The 20,909-nt window shown below is 36.7% G+C and overlaps 3 protein-coding genes across 4 annotated transcripts; 2 read left to right on the forward strand and 1 right to left on the reverse strand.

The window, feature by feature from the left end:
• The first annotated feature begins 655 nt into the window (after window positions 1-655).
• LOC127787406 (wall-associated receptor kinase-like 20) lies at window positions 656-4,827 on the forward strand. Its single transcript, XM_052315446.1, has 4 exons — window positions 656-1,615; window positions 1,711-1,770; window positions 2,146-2,486; window positions 3,881-4,827. Exons 1-4 carry the CDS (start codon window positions 835-837, stop codon window positions 4,580-4,582), a joined length of 1,884 nt encoding a protein of 627 aa, XP_052171406.1. The 5' UTR covers window positions 656-834; the 3' UTR covers window positions 4,583-4,827.
• Window positions 4,828-4,965: 138 nt separating this feature from the next.
• LOC127787415 (uncharacterized) lies at window positions 4,966-7,987 on the reverse strand. Its single transcript, XM_052315458.1, has 2 exons — window positions 7,479-7,987; window positions 4,966-5,893 (listed from the first exon to the last, which is right to left on the reverse strand). Exons 1-2 carry the CDS (start codon window positions 7,849-7,851, stop codon window positions 5,358-5,360), a joined length of 909 nt encoding a protein of 302 aa, XP_052171418.1. The 5' UTR covers window positions 7,852-7,987; the 3' UTR covers window positions 4,966-5,357.
• Window positions 7,988-14,941: 6,954 nt separating this feature from the next.
• Window positions 14,942-19,808, forward strand: LOC127787873 (mannose-1-phosphate guanylyltransferase 1). 2 transcript variants are annotated; one of them, XM_052315937.1, is made up of 5 exons: window positions 14,942-15,156; window positions 17,864-17,994; window positions 18,357-18,419; window positions 18,527-18,766; window positions 18,868-19,808. In XM_052315937.1, the coding sequence occupies exons 2-5, from the start codon at window positions 17,884-17,886 to the stop codon at window positions 19,537-19,539; spliced, it is 1,086 nt and encodes a 361-aa protein (XP_052171897.1). In that variant the 5' UTR covers window positions 14,942-15,156; window positions 17,864-17,883; the 3' UTR covers window positions 19,540-19,808. The 2 variants fall into 2 exon arrangements, with proteins under 2 accessions (XP_052171897.1, XP_052171904.1); XM_052315944.1 differs by lacking the exon at window positions 14,942-15,156 and adding an exon at window positions 15,202-15,827.
• The last annotated feature ends 1,101 nt before the right edge of the window (window positions 19,809-20,909 follow it).

Below are 20,909 nucleotides of genomic sequence, written 5' to 3' on the forward strand. Positions count from 1 at the left end.
GTGTCTCTTCAAAAGTCAAAATCCTTGACAACAAAGCATATATGATATGTGGCACATAACAATTGCCATTGTCCCACGCATCATTGCTCCAATCGCTTCAGCCCTTTCAAACCTCAAATTTATTATTATTATGTCAATTTTTAGTTTTTATAGTGGTATTGTCAAGTGTGAAATTGGCGAATAAATTTACATATTTGGCGAATTACAAAATTAAAATTAAAAACTAAAAGATATTTTTCAAGTTAATAGAAAATTCGTTTTTATCAATTTAATTTGATTCCCAAGTTTGTCTCAACCCATTAAAACACTTTATTAACTTCAACCAGAAAAAAAAAAAAAAAACAAAAAGGAGTAAATGATGTAAATAAAAGCTATTATATTTATGAAAAATATTATTTATACAGAAATATCTTTACAGAATGCTTATAGAGATGATATATCAAGATATTTTGACATCAAAATATTGTGATATTTCGTGATATATTTTGTTTATCCTCTTCTTCTTCTTTCCCCCCCTTCCCTCGCTGTTGCAATCTTACCTGTCGCCGTTCTTCGCCTCAGTCTGCTTTTGCTGTCGCCTCGCCTTGCCATTCCTTCGCCTCGCCGTTGCAACTTCTATCGCCTCGTTGCTCTTGTTGGGGCGGACAGTGTGAGAGGGAGAGAGAGACAAAGGGAGAGAGAGAAGATATTGGGCATTTAGATCATTTATTGGAGGGCAAAATAGATACTTTGATTGCCAAGTGTTTCCGTATACAAATAGTATGATTCTATATTTATAAACGATCACTTCCAAGCTCTAACCTTTCGTCTCCCATCCCACGCCTGACGTCTCCAATGGCAAAGGCGGCCACCTCCAACCTGCTGCTACTCACGGCGGTGTTGCTAACTTGGGCAGGCTCCACCGCCTCCGTGAAGCGGTGCCCCGACTGCGGCACCACCCCAGTCCCTTACCCGCTCAGCACCGGCCCCGACTGCGGCGACCAGACGTACAAAATCCGCTGCGACGCCAGCGCACTGAAGTTCGACACCCTCAACAACACCTACGCTATCGCTTCCGTCACCGCCGATACCCAACGGTTCGTGATCCGGCCAGCGAACTTCATCCCCAATACCTGCGTAACGGAGGATCTCTCCACCCTAGGCGTCCAGATGAACGGCTCCCTGCCCTTCAACATCACCAGCAGCAACACCATCTTGTACCTCAACTGCACCAACTCAATCCTCAACTCGCCCCTGGACTGCTCTGTGGCGAACCTCTGCCACGTCTACGTCAACGCCACGGCAGAGGCGGCGCCGTGCAGAAGCTCGCCCATTTGCTGCACGTTCCGAGCGGGAGGGTCCTCGACTTCGTACATGATCCGGCTCCGGGAGGCGGGTTGTCGGGCGTACCGGAGTTTCGTGCACTTGGACGCGAATTTGTCAGTGACCCGCTGGCCGGAGCCGGGGTTGGAGATACAGTGGACCTCGCCGCCAGAACCGGTGTGCGTGGCTCAGGCGGATTGTGATTCGACGTCGACGTGTGGGCCCGACCCGGGAGGGAATGGATTGAGGAGGTGTTTTTGTAATCAGGATCTTCATTGGGACCCGATTGCGGGAGCGTGTGCTGAGCCTGAGAGTGAGTTCCGGTTTCCGGTTTCCCATCGTATTTATGTTTTCTTGGGTTTATGGGTGTTGTTGAATTAATATCTCAGGGTTTGGGTTCATTTGCAGATGTGACGTGTCAAGATCCTGATGGTTGTGGATCAACCGACCGAGCCTCACTCATTGCAGGTTAGTTTTGTTATATCTTGAATTCACTTGTTATATATACAAAAAATCAACTAATTAAAGTTTTACTAGATTGCATTTTTAACCATAACACCTTTCAACGGTATCAAGTGATCTCAACCAAACCAACCAATTAGATCACCCACATATATATGAACAATGATTTTTATTTACCAATATTCCAGAATGCCTCAGCCTCACCATGCATTCTGGACAACCAAATCTTTGGTCTTTCAATTCATCGTAAAATGTACTATATATAGTATCACCATATATATATATACTATCACTTCTGAGTTCCGACTCTATTTTTCCCAATATTTTTTTGAAAGCTTCCTTATATAATTAGTTAATCTGATTAGTTCAACGCATGCGTAGGATTGGCGGCGGGCCTGGGCGCGGCCGCTGTTGCTGCGTCTATCGGCTTATTGCTGTACAAGCGCCACCGGCTCATAAAAGAAGTGCAAGAGCGGTTGGCTCGAGAGAGGGAGGAGATACTGAACGTCGGCGGAGGCAAGTCGGCAAAAATATTCAGCGGGAAGGAGATGAAGAGAGCCACCAACAACTTCTCCAGGGACCGAATCCTCGGCGCCGGCGGCTACGGCGAGGTCTACAGGGGAGTTCTAGGCGACGGCACGCTGATCGCCGTGAAGTGCGCCAAGGTCGGCAACACCAAGAGCACCGAACAAGTCCTCAACGAAGTCCGCATCCTCTGCCAGGTTGCTTCTTAATTAATTATTAAATTAATCATATTATATATATATCTCATGTATTTGGGTTTTTTCTATAATGATTAATTTAAATTTTAAAAACATAAAATAATCTATAAATTATGCACATATTATTATCATGTGACAGAAAAAAGATCATGAATCAAACTGAATGAGAAAATTAAAATAAATAGCTTATAAATAATATTTGTGAATTTTATTTATTTATTTATTTTTTCTTCATGTTTACCCATTAATGTTAAGGTTTGAAAAAACTTTTCATATTGTCCCCTTAGCTTTATTCTGTGTCTCTCCATGGAAAAGTCTTGAGAGTCAGAGATGATGACTAATATGATTATCGAAAAGGGATAAAATGACGGAATTGCCCCCGCCCATTTTGCAAATTTGCAAAGTGAGCCATTGCCTTGCTCGCTCGCCTCTTCTCCCATGATTATTGTCTTGTCTCTACATTCTTCTCGTCGCCAAGGTGCAGCGACAATGGCAATGAGGCGACAGAGACAAGATTGGTGAGGCAGCGACAACATGGCAGCAAGGCATGAAGCCAGCGACGAGGCAACGACCATGAAAATGGAGGTGAATGAGTAAGGTAGTGGCCCACTTTATAAATTTGTAAAGTGGACGAGAGCAATTGCGTCATTTTACCCCCTTTCGATAAGTGCATCGATCACCCTCTCTAACCTTATAGAACAACTTTCCCTCCATTATTTTCTTTTTTTTCCTCACCTTTTATCTCAAAAAAAAAAAAATAAGATGATACATCTAAATTTTAATATTTTAAGTATTTATGGTTTGTCCAACATCCTATTTCTAAGATTGGTAGGCCACCAGATTATTCAAATAAGTCATATTTTTTTGTACATTTCTCATTTGACAATTTTCGTATTATTTTACTCGATTCGAGATAAATCAATTAAATATTTTATTAAGGAATATACTCAAACTTTTCTGTGTAATATTCATTTTAGATCGATTTTAATTAAAATAACCCTCAAAATCCAACCACTTTTTCTCACTTTCAATTAAATTTAGTGATACCTTAAATAAAAATATACTTTAAGTCATAGATATTTATTCTTTATCATTATAAAATTTTACTAGCAGCTCTAAAATAACATTTATTTGAGACATGCTATTTTCTATCATTTATATTAAATATTTTTTTAAAATTTCTAATACCACTTTTGGTCTATAATAACATTTTCTCATTTGAGATGTTTCTAAAACCGTGGCTCATAATTAACTTCATATAACTAACATCCCTCAAATGTTTATTTTTTTCTTTTCTTTTTTTAACTTACAAATTTGGATTAAAAATAGTGTAAATTTCTATAAAGGAGACAGTAAAATTAATAAAAAAAAAAAAAGTGAATTTTTTGAGACAGGTGAACCACCGTGGCCTGGTCCATCTGTTGGGTTGCTGCGTGGAGCTGGAGCAACCGCTATTGGTCTACGAGTACATACCCAACGGAGCCCTCTCCGACAACCTCCGAGGCCCAAATCGGCGCCGACTCTCCTGGAGCGACCGACTCAGCATTGCCCGCGCCACCGCAGAAGGACTCGCTTACCTCCACTTCTCCGCCGTGCCGCCCATCTACCACCGCGACGTGAAGTCGAGCAACATCCTGCTCGACGAGAAGCTGAACGCCAAGGTTTCCGATTTCGGACTTTCCCGACTGGCCCACACCGATCTCAGCCACATATCGACCTGCGCTCAGGGGACGTTGGGTTACTTGGATCCAGAATACTACAGGAACTACCAGTTGACGGATAAGAGCGACGTTTACAGCTTCGGGGTGGTGCTTTTGGAGCTGTTGACGTCGCAGAAGGCGATAGATTTCAACAGGGCGGCGGATGATGTGAACTTGGCGGTGTACGTGCAGAGGATGGTGGGGGAAGAGAGGATGATGGAGGTGGTGGATCCGATGCTGAAGGAGGGGGCGAGTGGGTTGGAGTTGGAGACGATGAAGGCGGTGGGGTTCCTGGCGATGGGGTGCTTGGAGGAGCGGAGGCAGAACCGGCCGTCCATGAAGGAGGTGGCGGAGGAGATCGACTACATCATCAGCGTAGCAGGGGCCAAAGGATGAGGAGATTCACTAGTATTAGTATGGTTTTTTGAAGTGGTTTTGGTGATCAGTTTTTTAGCTTTTAATTAATTAACAGTTTTTTCCAACCTTATTATATCAGACCTTTACTACTATTTGTAATATGAACGTATGGCCATTTGTAAGTGTTAGAACAGAGAGACAGAGATGTAAAAAAATGCTTCCTCATTCATGGATCTCAGCCAATTAAATACCTAAAACTAATACATCACCTAATTACCCTGCACAATCCATCCATGAAAAGAAAGAAAACAACCATAATAATTCAGAAGGGCAAGTGTCAAGTAAATGACAGCAAGGAAAGAAGATGAAACACTACTCTAGTGCCATCTGGGAGGAAATTCAACATACAATAGGCAATCCAATGAAAAGAACAAAAACAGTGAGATACCGGTCTAAACATTATAACTAGACGAAAGTTGCACATATATGAGAGGAAAGACATCACTACGGCTTGGCTTCATGTAATTCAGTCACCAAGTTGATTTAAAACACGACGACACCAAGAATACAACCATCCGTAAGTAATACTTGAGTTCTAATATCAAATAGGATCCACAGATGGAAAATGAAAATGGCCATTCCTCTTTCAAACTGAAAACCAACCCCCCATCAACACCCCCCCCCCCCCCCCCCCCGCGGGCCCAAAAATAAATAAATAACAATAATAGCAATAATAAAGGGAGAGGTGGCAGGAGCGGTTGATTCCAGCAGCTGCACCAAGAATGCAAGGCCGAACGAAGTTTCAATAGAAAAATTATGTTGTTCTAGGCGTGGCCCACTCAACCCGAAGAATCAGGTTGTCATACCCGTACCCATTAAGTTTAGCAATAGCCCTCTCAGCGTCTTCCTTGTTAACAAAATTGACAAAGCCAAAGCCCCTGCTCATGCCAGTTTTCTGATCGATGGCAACATACACACGACTCACTGGACCAAATGTGCAGAACAGCTCGTGCAGATCTGGCTCACGTGTGTCTTCTGACAGATTGGTGACACGGACAGAATTCTCGTCATTTCTGCGCCTCATGTCTGTCCCCGTAGGTCTTTCTGCTCCTGCCCTCATGCTTGGGGGCACATAAGCCCCCTTCGTAGCCCCAGGGGCCACATTTGTCTCGGATGCAACGGGCTTATCAATAAAGGCTTCTGTCTGAGGTGCAAGATCCTTGTATGGGCATCTGGAAGTCCAGTGGTCGCCTTTCTTGCCACAAGTCCTGCACACCATGAGAACAGCACCTCCTTTTCCAAGCTGAGCCAGGGAGTCTCCTGCTACCTTGGTTTCTTCGGGTTTGGAACCTGTTTGTACATCTTCGAGATTAATGCAACATTTGAACACACATTGGAAGCAGGTGAAGTAACATGTAAATAACTTCCACCAAAATAAGAAATTAAATAATGCCTTACATACCGGATAGGGGCCAAAAGTTTGATGGGATCACACACTTATTTGAAATCACACACTATTTGGTTTTCTTGTTAACTAATTTGAAATCTAATAGACAATGGAAACCAAAAGAGACAGCATGACAATCTCAGTTTGTCATTGACTTCTTTTGATTGCAAGTAATATTTATGCAGGAAGAAGGCTACCTAAACAAACAGTTTCACCTTACTTGACAAAGAATTACATTCCTACAGCTCCAACTGGGATTTTGGATTTTAAACAAGCATCATAAGGCTTTTAAGCAATATTTAGTAGTAAACCAAAGTGAGTACCAATACATAAGTATCTTCCCTTATATTCTTTTCCACACTTAAGTGGCACTCAACAAAGTCCATACCAACCTCACAAAGCACTATGATGTGCAGGAATTTTCCATGGGAGATTGGGTTTTCCTTACACACTAGCCTTATAAGTAAGAATAACAAATTATCAAGCTTCAATTCCATTAGATGGGGCCAGCTGCATGGATTCCAACTCAACAATCATCTATATCTATAATCACATATTCTATCAGACCATTATCATTCATACCATGCTTAGAACAGCCCCAGTCCATTTTTCACTGTACTCAAACAATTCAACAATGAGTAAGAGGATTATGCTCCAACAAAATGATATTTTATTTAGAAGCTATGATAAAAAGAGCCAACAATTTCACGTTGATTGTTGGCTACCTGACGCAACTCTCCTATTTCATTAGAGCTTCAAACAGACTGTGATAAGGTGTAATATCTTTAACACTAGGAGTGTTATGAAATTTCTCAATTTATAGAAAGGCTAAATTACCAACCTCAGAAGAAGATCTCAATTAATTTTCAACCCTAAATGGAACTCTCTCCTCAGTTAAACAGGCCTTACAAGTTACAGGATGCTGGAGCTTATCAGTCCAGTTTCTTGTTGGCTTGATCCACCAGCTGATTCAAAGAGACATCTGCTTTTTCAAGTCTTGTCTGAAAAAGAGTGGCTGAGCATGATGTTACCCAGCATCATCTGTTAGATATCTTAAAATTCAGACTCTACAGGTGTCTAAGGGGAATTTTTAACCAGTGGGAGTATAATTCAAATCTTTGGCTTAATTGGAAGCCGATCCCCTCCAAGAGACCAAGCCTTCTTTCTTTTGAGTTCTCACGTTCAATTTTCCGCCCAAAGAAAAAAAAAAAAAAAAAAAAAAAAAAAAACCTAGAACCCTACCAGACACTTGTGAAGAACAGTAAACTGACGAATTTACAAGGTTTCTGATCCCTAATATATTCAGCAATTCTGAACAACAAGAACAGTCTAAAATATCGTCACTCTTAACACATAATTAGACAAGAACGAACAAAATTCAAAGTAAGAACATAATCAATTCGCAAAAAATATAGCCACAAATAAATCGAAAAGAAAATCAACAAAGTCCAAATAAAGGCAAAGTAGAGACAAAGAGGGGAGGCCGACCTGGGGCACGAGGACGCTCGAGCAAGATCTCCTCGGTGGAGACCATGGTGAGGCGGCTACCGACATCCTCGTGGACGGCGTCGCCGAACTTGGGCCAGGAGCGCCTCTCGACGGCGCGCTTGCTGAGGCGGGCGTTGGCGAGCTTGCGAACGCGCGTGGTGGTGGTGATCTTGACCTTGTTGCCGTCGTCGCTGAACCTGTACTCGATGACCTTCTTGATGCCGTTCTCGTCGGGGCCAATCACCTGGCGCGGCGGGAGGAGGAAGGCGAGGTCCTCGCCGTCGTCCTCCTCCTCCAGCTCTCCCCACCGGAGCTTGCTCGCTGGCTTCTCGGTGATCGAGTTCGGAGCCCAGCTTGGTTTATCCACCGCCATGATTCCTGAAGAATTGACAATAGCTGGTGACGAGCAGCCGAAGGATGAAGATAGACAACCAGTTTATTCTTCTTCTTCTTCTTCTAGCTCTAGGGCTTCTTCGTGGTTTTAGCGCGTCTGGACAAAGGAATAACACCGCCTATGCCTCGAACGACGTCGTCCAATGTGTTATATATGCCAAACCGGTTTGGAATCCATTTTAAATCAGAATTCTATTTCCATCTTTCAACAAAATTAAATTTTTAATTCTTATGTCTGTAATGAGGCGGAGATGAAATTAAATAAAATAGTTTTTTTGTTAAAACAAAGTTAATATGTGTCTACATTTAATTTTAATCGATCGTGATTCATTTGGACCACAGTAAGTGAGTCCAAGATGCATGGAGAAAGAATAAGATGGGAAGACAGAAATAGTTTTTATGTAATTTAGTTAGAAAGATATCTACTCCACGACTATACCTTGATTATTCTTCTTATTTTTCCCCCTTTAACAATATTCTTGACCCCTATTTATAATGAGGGGTGTTTACAGTTTGCATAAGATATAAAAAGATGGCATAATGAAGGACAAACAGTCATTATCATCTACATAAAAACGAGAGTGAGATCCTCATTATGAGGGATGTGACTTGCCTCAGATAAAGTAAGTGGGTCTCTGCCTCTGGTTGTTCAACTGTTTTGTTGTCTATGCTAGTTGAAGGATTTAGACCAGCGAGCTGAACGATTAAGCCAGTGAATTAGGGGTTTTATTGGGAACTCGTTGAATCGATTGAGCTCGCTAAGAACTTGCTTGGTTCCGTGATATAAGCTCGAATTTATGTAATGTGTGGGTTTATTTTGGTGAGCTCGCTAGGGTCTTCTAAGTCCTGAGTGATTGGGTCGGCTAGCTAAAGTGAGCCTAGCCCATAAATAATGATGCATGAAATATATATAACAATATACATTACACATTGGTAAATAATATTATTTGTTATTAAATTTTATATTTTATAACAAATTAGTTCCTGTGCTATTATTTGTTTTATAACAATTATTAAATTTCTAATCTTTTTGAAATTTAGTCTTTTACTAATTTTGTTACAAAATTATTATACATAAATAAAAAATAAAAGAACATAGAAGTAGAGATCCCAAATGGCCGATGTAGATAACTGCTATTGCAAACCCAGAGATGGAAAAACTCATGGTTGGATTATTTCTTCTTTGTCAAAAATTATTAGATTTCTTTTTTCAAGTTACTTTTCCTTTAATTTCTTAAAAAATCCTTGGAAAAATAAAAAAGATTATTCTTCTTTGTCTACCAAAGTTAAATTGCATGAAATTATCTGTTTGTATATAATTTTTAAAATTTAACTAAATTATAACAAGATTAAAAATTTAATGATGGTTATAAGACAAATTGAAGTACAATAACTATTTTTTTTATAAAACATATAAAATTAATGTATTTTAATTTCAAAGAATATAAATTGTGGTAACAAAGATGTCAACTATAAAATTACATGTTATTTTCAAAATATGTTTCAAATAATCCTATAAATGAGTTTATAAACTGAACACAAAAAACTTGTTCACAAGTTCAAATGAATTGAGCAATTTAAAATTTAAGTTTGACACATTTATGAAATGGATTTAAATATCAATCCCAAACTTATTTATTTAAATAAACTTGTACAAATTTTAATTCAAGCCAAGTTTTGAGTTACTTGTGAGTAGCTTTGTTTATTTGTACCCCTAAAAGTAAACTATCAAATCTCTCTTTAAATGTGACTCAATCTGAAATTCACACAAAACTTGGTTTATCAGTTATGTTAGTATATCATTAATTTATTTTTATTTTTTTCAAAAAAAAAAAAGCTCAGCATTGGGACACGTTCCCTTAAGGAATATGAGCAACATATGAAGGTCATAGAAACCCAAGAGCTCACTAATATGGGCCAAAATGGGAGGGCCCAAGGGCCAAGACAACACTTACCTTTATTACTTGACATGTCCATCAAGCTCTCTTTGATGGATTGGGCTTCAACAGAACGTTCTAAATTAGACCCAGCCCATTCATGAATTATTTTTTCGCCCAGTATTTAGTAAATTTTTTTAAATATGTGTAATAGTTTAAAAATTATGTATGCCAAATAAACAAATAAAAATTTGTATACGAACTCAACATCCCAATGACAAGGTAAGAATCCTAGTTACGTGACTATAGCCACTAGGCCAACTCTTAGGAGATTTTAAAACTTTTTTAACCCCACAACTTTTTTCATTGTTAAAACTATTATTAGATTAGTTTATATATATATATATATATATAATTGATGTTCCATTCCTATATAAGTTTTGGGATGAATTTTTTGTACCATTGTAAAGGTTTGAGAGTTAAGAATCAAATGGTCATACTTTGATTTTATTTTGTGATTAAATTAGAAGTTTGGCTAGAATCAATTCAACCCCTCTTTGGTTTCCATCCTAGTAATTAATTAGTTTAATGGGCTGTAATTGGGTAATTGGTTATCATCTGAATCTTAATTTGTTATGACAATTGTCAAAGTACAGATATAAAAAGGTGACACAAGTGGGAAACCATCTATTTGAAGACGTAGACATAAGAAATATATATACACATGTGGGTGCGGGGGAGTAAATGCTTCACTTTAAGCATTGTTCAAGTATTTAGCTGTATATATTATATATTGACCAGATATAGCTTAATCAACCTAAAAGTAAATATTGGTATTGCACCAATTTAGCTTTATTTGCCCCTTGACCAACCCAGATAGATAATCTATAATTAACGTTGTAAATGGCCTTAATTATTCTGGTGTATACATTTATTTTTGATAAAATTTTAAATAATTTTTATATTTATATCTTATTTTTAATTAAATTTATTTTAAATAAGTTAATTAAAACTCATTTATATCTCTATTCATAATGATAATGATATCACGAAACTCATTTAATTAGAGGTACCAACAAGAAATTTTGTAAAAAACTAGCATTTAAATGGGGAAAGGAAATAATATATTGCATTGAAGTAGAAAGATAATTTTGATTCAGAAAGTTTTGGTTACTAATTATAAGATGGCAGTGTATTTTTGCCCTTTCACCCCCGATTGGCCTGTAATTTCAATTTAGATTTGTGCAATCAATATCATGATCTAATCAAGAATTATGTTCAATTAATACTTTTGGTCATGAACTTATAATTTTAAATTTATAGTCTTATAAATCTTAAATCCCAAACTTATAATGTTTTAAATTAATTATATATGAATGACCTCAGCTATATGTTCTCATACAACTCAAAAAAAAAAAAAAAAAAAAAAAATGATACCCTTTCACTGACATACAAATCCCTAAATTTGAAGGTTTTTTGGGCTGAAGTTAACTGGTGAGGTGTCCTTTTATTGATGGAAGAAAGGGTAGGTAATGATGTAAAATGAAGCCTAAATAAACAATAATTGATAGTTCGACCAAGTGTTGACCAGAGTGGGCCCTTAACCTCTGAACAAAGTTTAGGGTTGGGCAAGGTTGCACCGACGTTTTTCATGACTTGGAGGTTCTGGATTTTAGTTTCTTACAAAATAAAGAGTCAATTAATGGAAAAGAAAGAAGCACCAAACCAATTAAAAGCAATATTTCAACAATGGGAAGCCACCAAATTACATATATATGGAAAAGCACCAAATATTTTAGTGCTTCAACAATGGTAAGATCGATGCCATTACAACAAATCCATTTTTTTCGAGGAAATATTTGTCATAAATAAATCAGAATAAAATAAAGTGACATTGGGAAAGCCACCTCCACAAGAGGATGCAGCAGCATTATGATATGACGACATGTGAGTTGGCCCCTGTTGTCTTGTTCCTGGCCCTTGCTGCTGCACAAAGCATGACACTGGTGGTGGCTTGACAGCCTTGCACAATATATATATGATATATATTAATTGGTGAAAATATTATTGAACTCAAAACCCAAGCCTTTTCCAATATTTAACCATTTGATTTGAAGGGGTTGTAGATGGACAGGACAAAATTTTGGTTATAACTGATGAGATTAATTGAAATGTCCATTGCTTAATGCAGAATTAGGAAGGGAAGGGATAAACCACGAGTCCCATCAGAATGGAACTTTTTACAGAAGCTTCCTTCTTTGTATGTTTATGGATACGAAGCTCACCTCGTCCTCCATACCACCAGTGCTAAAGAAAAGGCATCTCCATGTTGTTCGGTTTGTACTTTGTATTGTACCCAAGAAAGAAAAACATATAATACTTCATGATCAATTTCTTTTTCTTTTTAGGCTAAGTATTTCTTAACTCAAAACGAATGACTTTTGAATCATAATAATAAAACAAAAGTAATTTTGGGATTACATAACAAAATTTCATCAATTTAAATTTATTTAAAATAAAAAAAAAAAGTCTAACCACAAAATATAATAATTCCTTAAAAGCGACTCTTCAGTCTTCACTTAAAAATACGTTAATTTTGTATTTACGAGTAAGGTTTAGTTGGTAGAACTAGAGGCGCGCTTGCTTCCGAAGTCCTTATCAATTGCCATTCTTAATCTTCTTGCATGTGCAATGCATGTGAATGGAAAATGTTTCACGTGCCTCATGCTCGGCCATGATGGGATTGAGATTGAAATTGAGATTGCACCTGGTCCATAGGATCTAAAATGAAATCTTTTTCGATTAATCGTGTCATTTTCTTTTTAGTTTCTAATTTTTTAACTCTTTAAAAAATGAAACTAAGCAAAATCAAAAGGGAGAGAGAGAGAGAGAGAGAGAGAGAGAGAGAGAGAGGCCAATTTTAACGCCTTTTTACTTTTCTCTTTTTTCTGTCGATCCCCAGGCAGTCACAAACTTTATTCCAAACGTAATCTTAAACTTGCTACTGTATACATGCATGCCTTATTTGCTACTTCATTATCATTATTATTAAATGCATCTTATTGTATTTAAGTTCAGATGAGTGATATGATATTTATTTTTAGGTAAATACACCTTATATTACACGTAAACACCTCATAGGAGCTGTTTCTCTATTTTTGAAATGTTTCATATTCTCATTTCGGACCCTATTTATGTTTATTTTTTTAAAAAAATATCCGTTTCCACGTTTTCGTTTCCTATCGAACACGTTTCCCGTTTCCGTGCAACATAGAATACACCATGCATATATATGAAATATAGTATAAATATAAAAAGTATTTCTCACATTTTAAGAATTACACTAACTACTAATTTTAGAAAAATAAATCACATTTTAAAAATTACACTTGACTAAATAAAAAATAAAGTAAAAGAGTTCTATTTCAAATTAAAAAAAAATTATAATTAATATTAATAAAATGCTTCGTATATCAGAGCCGGCCCTACCCTTAAGCCATGTATACCATGGCATTAGGCCCCTAAAATTACAATGTCCCAAATTTTAAAAATTTATAATATTTATGTATATATATATATTTATTTTTTTAATAATTAATATTTTATTTAAAAATTAAATACAAAATATTATAATTTTTTTTAAATTTTCCTTCACAATTTTTCAATTTTTAACCATTTTTGTGGTGTTCCCAAATTCCAATATCCCATAAAAATCACTTTCCCTTCCCAATATCCCATGAATGTATAGTTTTTTGTTGGCACTGATCTTCTTAGAGTTTTAAGAAAAATTAGTTTTATTTTTTTTATTTATTGTTGTAAGTTGTTTGCTTCTTCTTTTTTTTTTATATTTGAAACATTATATTTTAGTTGAAAGTTTATTATCATTAAGAGATTATTATATTTTTAAGTTGATTGAATTTTATTTTATTTAATAAAATAATAAAATATTTATATAAAAAGTGTATTATTTATTTTTTTATAAAAAAATTAATACTCAAATGCCTAAAAAATCCTTTTGCCTATGACCCCCAACTCTCTTGGGCCGATTTTATCGTATATTTCTTAGTGTTAGTGTAGGGATCCGCGTGTGGGTTAATTTGTAAAAAAATTTGTGACTCAATTTGACAAAAATGATTAAAAATTCAGTAAAATGGTTAAAAATACAATTATAATAAAAAAATAAAAAATATTAGTGATTGCGATTATTATTATTACAAAAAAAAAATTAATCTTGTAATAAAAAATCTTAATTGTAACTGTAATCAATAGGGGTGTTTATTTAGTTTAGATCAAACTAAACTATAAACAAAATTCCTAAAATTCCCAAACTGAATAGGGTTGGGACAGGTCCTAAATTTTTCTTTGTTTTTCAATATAAAATTTTAAAAAGATATGCATATTTAAAAGTTTAGACATGTTTATAATATATATATATTTTAAATTTAATATATTATATATTATATTAATTGCAATCAAATTTTAGTCTTGGATTGGTTCAGAACTGAACTAGACCAATAATTGGTTGAAACCTATAAGTGAAACAAAGATTAGTTTTTATATATAATATAGTATTAATTTATAAATTAATAATTTAAATATATATATTTATAATATATCCTTAAGATGTAATTTATTTACAATAATGTTCAATAAATGAAAGTGTTACCTTAAAATATATTATAACAATACCTAAAAAAATAACAAAATGATTTTCATAAAATGTATAATCATTTTAAAATTTTATTTTAATTACTAAATTTCTTGAAATCAATTATAATTTATTTAATCATTATAATCTAATTTAAATATGAATTTTTAATTTTAGTTGCCAATTTCATATATTTTTTGGGTGTTGGTTGCCTATTTTTTAATTTAATTTTTATTAACAATTTAATTTAATTATATAATTTTATTAAAACACTTGTAAATAAAAACTACAAATATAATTATAAATTTAAAATTACAACTACAATTACAATTATGTTCAAAATCATAACTGAATAATCTGCGTCCACCGCTATGCCAGCGTAGCATGAACTTAAAAATACATTAATTTGGGTGATTATACTAAACTAAACGTAGCATAGAACCCCCCCCCCCCAAAAAAAAAAAAAAAAAAACAAAAAACAAAACAAATAGTGGACCATCAGGCAGCCGCATATGTAAGTCTGTTAGTAAATACGAACACGTCAACCAATGGCAGCCCGGAGACCGTATATTCCATCATCCCCTTATAATTTTCCGGTGATATATAAGCCGCCGAGGCCTCTCTTATTAAGCACATCACTCACCGCCCGAAGACAACAACCGTTGGGAAAGAGCTTCTCGTAATAACGGAGGGAAGCTCCGACTCATCCAAAGCTCGCTCCGTTTCATTGTTTCCCTCTTTCTTGAATCTTTGCTTCAAGGTAATAATTTCTCCGTTTCGATATGCGATTTGCTCGTTGTTTTGAGCTTTGTCAAAGATATATACGCCAATGCGGCTGAGATCGCGCCGTAGTTTGGCTTTGCTGCGCTTTGTTGATAATTCCTTTTGACAATCTTGATTCTTTTTGTCTTTGACGTTTGAATTATGTTTGACCTAATTCTGGACTTGGCTTCAAGTTTTGATTGTCTCGTTAGATCTGCTGTTTGTTGGCTCGTTTATGACCTAATTATTTGGTAATATTTTCCTTTTGCGCTTAATTATGTTTTTCCAAATTTCAAATGTGTTTTTCCAAATTTTCCTTGCGGATTTTCTGCTTTGGAAAACACGATTTTTCAAAAATTTATCGATAGAAGACTCGCTTCATTCATCTCCTCTGTTTCCCCCTTTCATCTCCTTCCTTCGTCTCCGGCTTCAGGTCTTCTTCATCGTCGAAGCTTTCTCTCCCGTCATCACCGATTCCTCCTTCATTGTCGGTGGTGGGCTTCATCTCTCCCCTTTCGCACGGCAGAAATTCTTCACTCTTCGCACAAGGGAAACCCTTTTTCTCCCTTCTCCATTGCAGATCTGGGCCGCAGAGCTATCTTCTTTGATCGTCAATCCCTCTTCTCCTCTTCGGTTGCGCAACCCTCTTCTCCGATCTATTCAGAGTAGGTCGGTCATATACGTCCTGTTCTCTTCTCTTTTATGTTGATTACACGTGCTTTCACAGCTCGCATTCTTTGTTTTCAGTTTCGCTTATGTTGATTATTTGTTTTCAGTGTCCCATATTCCTCTTGTCCTGTATCAATGTATAAATAAGTGTGCAACCATATGTGAAAGTCTGGGAATTGTGGATCTGTTGAATGAAGTTAATTTGTGCTTAAGCTAAAGCTCTTCACCTCTACAATATGTTACCTTTATGTGTGTGCTGTCCTTGGTTGATTCAGATTCCACGTTTTGGTATATGTTAAGTTTTGTATATGTTCATTTTTTCTTTTTCTTGAACTTGTGGTGCATTAACGTTGATTGTTCTTGTGAATTGGATTATGAATAGTTTTCCTATATCCGTTTATTAATCAACTAGAGCCTCCAATTATGATCGTTTCTATTTAAGTATTGAATTCTTGCAATTATTAGCTATTTTTTATGTCAAGATACGAGAATATCTCCAGGAACAAAAGAAAATACAAATAATAAATATAAATAAAGCCTTGATACCCAGCAAATAAAGAGCTTAGATGAGTTAACAGCCACGGTGATCTGTTTCTGCATTTGGGAATGAACTTTTCTTTCTCAAATGCGGGGGAAGATTTTCAGCAATCAAATTGTGTTTTCTCTTCTCTATATATTACTATTCTGAGGTTACGTGCACTTTTGGCAATGGATCAGGGAGAACCAGGAAAAGAAAAATCCCCTATTGAGTGCTTGTTTGATATTGCTGTAAATTTTCTGTTGCATAAGAATCACTTTTATAAATAATACTTTTGCAACAATAATTTTGACTGATCTGAAAAAACATTTATATTTTTTGTTTTTGTTTCTTTCCACATCAAAAGCTCAAAATTACCATAATTGAAAATTAGCTTTTGTTTTCCTAAAAAAACACTTTTTACCATTGAATCAAGCAGCAGAAAAATTGTAGAAAGATGTTTTTATCTATTAAAAAAGCTTTTTGGCTGACCTATAGCACAACCAAACAGGCAATGGGTCTGTCTCATTATAGCACCGACCAAATCTCCAGTTTTACTTGTGCTGTTTATTTCTCTGTGGTGTGAACCATTTTTGCCTATAACAATAACGAGGCCATAAAACACATGGAGCTGAGAAGGAAGGTCAGTAGAACCTGATAAAGAGATAAGAGGGGGCTGAGGTTTTACTTAGTTGCGCTCTTTTACAGCATGTCATTTCCTGATCCCCTTCCAATTGCAAGTTTTAGCTTATACAGAGAATGATTGGAACTTTTCTTTTGGTACATTGCAGGCCCAAAGCCCCATGGTTGGGGTGGGTGAGTTAAACCCACGACTTAATAAAATATTTTGTGTTAATAAATTCTCTCTTTCTTCCCTCTATTTTGTTTCTACACGGTATTTTTAATCCCTCATCTATTTTGCAATTTAGTTGAAATTTGTCAAAAGTACCTGCAACTCCAAATAGTAGTTTCATCATCCAACTAGATTCTGGTGTAGCTGCTGTTTTCATAGACTTGCCCATTGTAAAATTCAATGGATTTCTCTCTCTGCCAGCCTGTAGTATAGCTGGACTTTGTTTCCTTGTGCCAGCTAAAGTATTTGGATGGATTACACCGACTGGGTTCTCTTTTTGCATGATGATTGCAACAAGTGCTTTCGTGTAATGATCTAGTATACGACATGCGACTGAATCTGTTGGATGTTTCACGTTGCCCTGCCTTTAAATTTTAGGGGCCTCTTTCTCTTGTTTCTCGCTGTCCTTGTACAATTGCATTTCTTCTTCTTCTTGGGTCTGTTGATCTTGGGTCACGCTCCTTGTACCAGGTGCTAGTAACCGACAGGTTTGCTCTTGAAGATAAGCTCATTTTATTTTTCCTGGTACATAAATGTCAAGATATAGTTCCATGGAAAAGCATCCTTCTCCTTTCTGTATGAATAGATATGAAGGGATGGGGAAAACATTATCTAGTAGTGTCTTGAAGATAATCTTTTGCTGGATTCTGATTGTTTAATTGACAGGATAAGCAGGGCATCTGAAGATGAAGGCTCTTATTCTCGTGGGAGGTTTTGGAACTCGATTGAGGCCATTGACCCTTAGTGTTCCGAAGCCACTTGTTGAATTTGCTAACAAACCCATGATCCTGCATCAGGTGAGATTTTGTGAGCATGCCCTGATTTCTCAAGTTTAAAATATGTGGAGAAAATTGTAACCAAGCAATTTTGTTGACTTCTTTTAGCTGCTACCATGCAGTGTTTGAAAGTATAAACAATTTTCCTGGGAAAGCTCAGCCCGTCTCTTTGGCAGAAAATTTCATAGCATATTGCGTGCGCGCGCACACACACATTTTGATTAGTACATAATGTCATACAGATTATGTACTAATCAAGATGTACAAATCACTATAATCCTTGTCTGATTCATGTGAAGTCTAATTTTTTTCCCCAACCTACTCCTCTGATATCTCATTAATATGTATTCATTTTAACAGTTCATCTTGAAATTATGTTTCAGATTGAGGCTCTCAAGGCCATTGGAGTAAACGAAGTGGTTTTGGCTATCAATTATCAACCAGAGGTAAAAATTTGAGGCCCTCTATAGATTGTAATAGTTGTAAACATTGCTGGTGTGGCTTTTTATGTTTTTAAGCCTCTCTTGTGTCGTGAAACAACTTGTTTATGTAGGTGATGCTGAACTTCCTGAAGGATTTTGAGGAAAAACTTGAACTCAAGATCACTTGCTCACAAGAGACTGAGCCACTTGGCACTGCAGGTCCTCTGGCTTTGGCTAGGGATAAACTGATAGATGGCTCTGGCGAGCCATTTTTCGTTCTTAACAGTGATGTTATCAGTGAATACCCCCTCAGAGAGATGATCGCGTTTCACAAAGCCCATGGTGGCGAGGCTTCCATAATGGTAACTAAGGTAAGCCTAAGTTTTGTTTCCTGAATTCATGTTCCTTTTAGACGTTTGCAAATTTTTATTAGAAGTCTATTAATGAAAAATTATTTGGTTTGTCGGTATAGGTGGACGAGCCCTCAAAATATGGTGTGGTTGTTATGGAAGAATCAACGGGGCAAGTTGAGAGATTTGTTGAAAAACCAAAGCTATTTGTTGGAAACAAGATCAATGCTGGGATTTACTTGTTGAATCCATCCGTTCTTGATAAAATCCAACTGAGGCCCACCTCAATTGAGAAAGAGGTTTTCCCAAGAATCGCCGCAGAAAAAAAGCTATTTGCAATGGTTTTACCAGGCTTTTGGATGGACATTGGACAGCCAAGGGATTATATCACTGGCCTGAGACTTTACCTCGACTCCTTGAGAAAGAAATCTTCATCTAAATTGGCTACTGGAGTTCATATAGTTGGAAATGTGCTGGTTGATGCGACTGCCAAAATTGGAGAAGGATGTCTGATTGGGCCCGATGTTGCGATTGGTCCAGGCTGCGTGGTTGAGTCGGGAGTTAGACTCTCCCGCTGCACTGTGATGCGTGGAGTTCGCATCAAGAAACATGCTTGCATTTCCAGCAGTATCATCGGTTGGCACTCTACCGTTGGGCAGTGGGCTCGTGTGGAGAACATGACCATTCTTGGAGAGGATGTGCATGTTGGCGATGAAATTTACAGCAACGGGGGCGTGGTTCTGCCCCACAAAGAGATTAAATCGAGCATCCTGAAGCCTGAGATCGTTATGTGATGGGTATGCATTAGGGAATTAGCAAGTTACAAGGTCGTCGAGTATGGATGTGTAATGTACTGGTCAATTTCCATTTGTTCTTTTTGCTGGTGGTTGCGTCTTAGTGGTTGTGCTTCTATATGCAAGTGTAAAGTGCAGTCTCAACCAAGCTCGGTGATGAATTCGAACTGTGGTGTCAGAAGTGTTAATGTCTGTTAAGTGGGTGTTAATTTTATCAGTGGTGCGAGCCGCCTAATCTTCATTTGTATATAGAAATAAGTTTTGTGTTATGTCCCAACCGCCGTTTTATAACTAACTTCACATCACAAGCAGTTACCAAATTAGCAATTTTCCTTGACATGGATGGATGGATGGATGGCTGTTACTTGTTGAAATTGGTGATTATGGTAGGAAGATGCAATAGAAGGGTGAATATGTTGCGTTGGTGCTCGACCTCGACCTGGCTGGGGTTGTTAAGCTGGAGTCTGGACTGGACAGGCCTAACCTAATTAATCACACATTTTTATCCAGATGCCTATGCATGCGTTTGTAGTGGTTAATTAAAATTAAATAATGAAATAAAACAATTTCTTTTAATTGATTTGCTATATAGATCTAGCAAGAGCAGCATCCGTTTGTAGAAAAATATATGTAATAAATAAATGAATAATGATCGCAAAAGTTGAAAACTGTAACACAACACTTTGGTCCTCCTCATCTAAATTTTTCTAATCAATTGCAAAATGAATGAATGGAAACAAATATCCATGTTGATGGTGTTGGCGTAAACTAAGCCGAGTTTTAAATGTGTAATAAAAACGTATCCAGTGGAACTGTTTTAAGCGGGTGGAATGAAATCAAATCGTCGGTGAAAACAACATTCCAACAATAAGTAAGATCCAATTATTAATTTAATCACCAGATTTCGAATTCGAAACGATGCCATCTTCATTAATTAAATGCTAATAATAAAGAAGGGAGATGTTTATGGCCCACCAAATACCATCACCATGTGAAAATGCAAGCCAGCCCGTCGGTGCCCATAACTGCATCCAATTAATTAAATGCTAATAATATTCCTCCTCACCTCAGGATCTGTGACTCTTGACTCTTGAGTTTGGTTCCTGTCTTTTTTCCCTTTGCTTGCATGTACTACTTATAGTCGGACAGACAAAATTAGTTACAATATGTTGCCACCAAATTGCAGGGAAAAATTGTTTTCAAAGATTTGATGAATTTTATATGACAATGACTGCTTCCTGAAAATTAGTGGAACTGCACTGCACGTGACCTGCATGTGCCCATCTTTCTTGTAAAATTACACTATGATCATTCACATGAAAATTGCGGTTTTAAAATATTTCGGAACGTCCCGTAAAAAAGAAAGAATT

The sequence above is a fragment of the Diospyros lotus genome, chromosome 1 (genome assembly GCF_014633365.1).
Source record: "Diospyros lotus cultivar Yz01 chromosome 1, ASM1463336v1, whole genome shotgun sequence".
Classification (NCBI taxonomy): domain Eukaryota; kingdom Viridiplantae; phylum Streptophyta; class Magnoliopsida; order Ericales; family Ebenaceae; genus Diospyros; species Diospyros lotus.

Coding starts and splice junctions, on each gene's coding strand:
- LOC127787406 (XM_052315446.1), top strand. CDS start 835: ATGGCAAAGGCGGCCACCTCCAACCTGCTGCTACTCACGGCGGTGTTG. Junction 1,616..1,710: donor AGCGTGTGCTGAGCCTGAGA/GTGAGTTCCGGT, acceptor GTTCATTTGCAG/ATGTGACGTGTCAAGATCCT. Junction 2,487..3,880: donor AAGTCCGCATCCTCTGCCAG/GTTGCTTCTTAA, acceptor TTTTTGAGACAG/GTGAACCACCGTGGCCTGGT.
- LOC127787415 (XM_052315458.1), bottom strand. CDS start 7,851: ATGGCGGTGGATAAACCAAGCTGGGCTCCGAACTCGATCACCGAGAAG. Junction 5,894..7,478: donor CGAGCGTCCTCGTGCCCCAG/GTCGGCCTCCCC, acceptor ATGTACAAACAG/GTTCCAAACCCGAAGAAACC.
- LOC127787873 (XM_052315937.1), top strand. CDS start 17,884: ATGAAGGCTCTTATTCTCGTGGGAGGTTTTGGAACTCGATTGAGGCCA. Junction 17,995..18,356: donor AACCCATGATCCTGCATCAG/GTGAGATTTTGT, acceptor ATTATGTTTCAG/ATTGAGGCTCTCAAGGCCAT. Junction 18,420..18,526: donor CTATCAATTATCAACCAGAG/GTAAAAATTTGA, acceptor TTGTTTATGTAG/GTGATGCTGAACTTCCTGAA.